At 33.2% G+C, this 2,500-nt stretch overlaps 1 protein-coding gene across 1 annotated transcript in view; it reads right to left on the bottom strand.

The window, feature by feature from the left end:
• Nucleotides 1-2,500, bottom strand: part of bmm (brummer) — a gene marked incomplete in the record, with an annotated part of 31,155 nt that overhangs the window by 28,367 nt on the left and 288 nt on the right. Inside the window, 1 exon segment of the mRNA XM_043030297.2 lies at nt 2,492-2,500. This exon segment is cut by the window's right edge and continues 288 nt beyond it. Coding sequence (XP_042886231.2) covers nt 2,492-2,500 — 9 coding nt within the window.

The raw sequence follows: 2,500 nt of genomic DNA, 5'->3' as shown, positions 1-2,500 counted from the left end.
AGAACTGGTGGTTGTAGTAGTTGTAGTAGTAGTAGTACTGTAACAGTGGTGGTGATGCCATCCTCATCAGTGATGTAATTATCATGTATTGCTTTTTCTCATTCTCTGCCTCTTTCCCTAAACCCTTATTCTGTGCCAAATTTTCCTATATTTCTTCTCACACTCTCATCATCCATCTTTACATTCCCAAAATCAAATGTATGAACAGCAAAATATCTAGGCCTATCCTACAACCCCTCCTGACCGATCCTTTCATTAATAACAAAAAAAAAAAATAATAATAATAATAATAAGGCAAACTAATTTCAACCAATTCTAACTTCTAGACCTACGCACTCTTAACTGAATGGAATTAACCTAGTAACCTTGGCCAGTAAACTCAACCAACCAAAAAGTTAAAAGTCTAGTTCATTGAACATGACCCAATGAACCATATTTCTAACCAAACGTAACACTTACATTACCTTACTTGACGCAGCCTAAACATAAACCTCACCTCACTGAAACCGAACCCATAGTTAAGCCTACCTAACCCATACTAACCAAACATATACATCCGAACAAATATCTTCTAAATAAACCTAACTTAAGCTAACCATGTTTTAACCTAAACTTGAAACTATATCATACTAGCAGCACAAGTTACACGAACACTAACCTAACATAAAATTTTACCTACATTAAACCTCAACTATCAATATCAATGCTAAACTAGAGCATATCAATGACAAACCTTAAGTTAAACCCTACCCCTATCCTTATTCGAACCTATCCTAACTTAACCTATCCCAACCGTTCTTCTATACCTGACCCATCCTCCCCTCCCCTCCCCCATCCAGTCCTTACCCCCCAGCCCTCCCCCCCTTCACCCCAACCATACCGTCATGCATGGTCGTGCTGTAATGAGCACTTGGGTTCGGGAGGTAACCGTGAGACAAGAACTTTTACAAAGACAGGAAAGCTGTTTTCCATTAGGATGAAAGAAGGGAAGTGTGACATAGTTCTTACAGCTGACAGACAGACAGACAAGACACCTGAGTCGACGTGACGTGTTTGTTAGTGTTGACATCAAATGAAGTATATTTATAACGAGACTTAAGGTCAAGAGGGAGGGTGGTGGTGAAATATGATAAGAGTGATGCTAAAAATAACAGTGATGATGGCGATGATGATCATGACATTGATAACAATAATAACTACAGTTGAAAGAGTAATTATCACAATGAGCCTATGGTGGTGATGATGAACATTATTTTAAAAATAATATTTATAAGAAATAAAAATATATATATATAATGAAAAAAAATATAAAAATACCAAAAAAAACAAAATAACAAATAATAATATAACAAAATTAATAATAAAATAAAAAAAAATAAAAAAATAAAAATCGATATTTGCAACCACAAAACAATTATAGATATAATATAATCTAAGAACGTATATCATCTCAATAGTAATTAGTCAATACACTAATGTATCACAAAACAGTGATCATGTAGGTAATGGCATTATAATGATAATGATAATTTCATTATTCATTTGATATTTCATGTGACAATATTGCATCAAGTTCTGGAAAATTCAGGTTACATCCTATCACCATAATCATTCTTAATCAATAATCAAACAAGGTCATATCTAGGTCATACCACAGGTCATCTACTAATTACAAATAATAATTCAAATGATAAGGGCAATCACCAGTTATAACAGAGATAACAACAACAAACAGGACACTCAAATTGTACAAAACACTGACAACAACAACAAAAAATCAATAACATAACCTCAATTAACAATCTATTAATCACCTATTACTTCCAAGTCACAACACTCGAATCATGAAAACCCAACTATAGCACAATACAATAACACCACATGTGGGAAAATTACAAAGCTGATAACGATAACAAAACATGAATTATAAAAATAAAAAAAAATGAACACCAGTCCAAGGTCTAAAACTAACACGGTATCTAAAAGCCCTTCGTTATGTAACTCTTTTTTTCATGTAACAAAGACAGGTTTTTCATGCTGTAACCTAGGACAGATGGAAGGAATCCTTTTCAAAACATCTTGGAGAATGATAATGGTGATGATTATTCGTAGACAGTATTCCTTGTAGCATTGTAAATCATTACAGAAGTGTTGATAAAATTCAAGGTTGATTTTCTTTATAGGAACTAATATTTTCTTGTCTAAACACGTGAGTTGTTATTTTTATAATCAATGGCCTTGGAATTAAAAAATAAAATAAAAATCAGATGTACATAAGAAACGAAGTTATTAATAAATTCTCCATTAATAACATTAATAACTCACTTGAACAAACCATCACGTCTTAAAAAATAACTACTACAAACTGTCCCAGATGAGAAAATAAGACGAAAACAGGCTTGTTAACGTCCTTGGAACAAGAGTGGAATAACCGATAGATTTTTACCTCGAATTTAGACTTTGAAATTGACACCTTCATTCACTCACTCACCCAGGGGAG

Source organism: Penaeus japonicus, unplaced genomic scaffold (genome assembly GCF_977035675.1).
Source record: "Penaeus japonicus unplaced genomic scaffold, GWHDUDI00000001_assembly GWHDUDI00000040, whole genome shotgun sequence".
Taxonomy (NCBI): domain Eukaryota; kingdom Metazoa; phylum Arthropoda; class Malacostraca; order Decapoda; family Penaeidae; genus Penaeus; species Penaeus japonicus.
The sequence above is the reverse complement of the archived record's forward strand: the minus strand, read 5'-3'. Positions and strand labels throughout refer to the sequence as shown.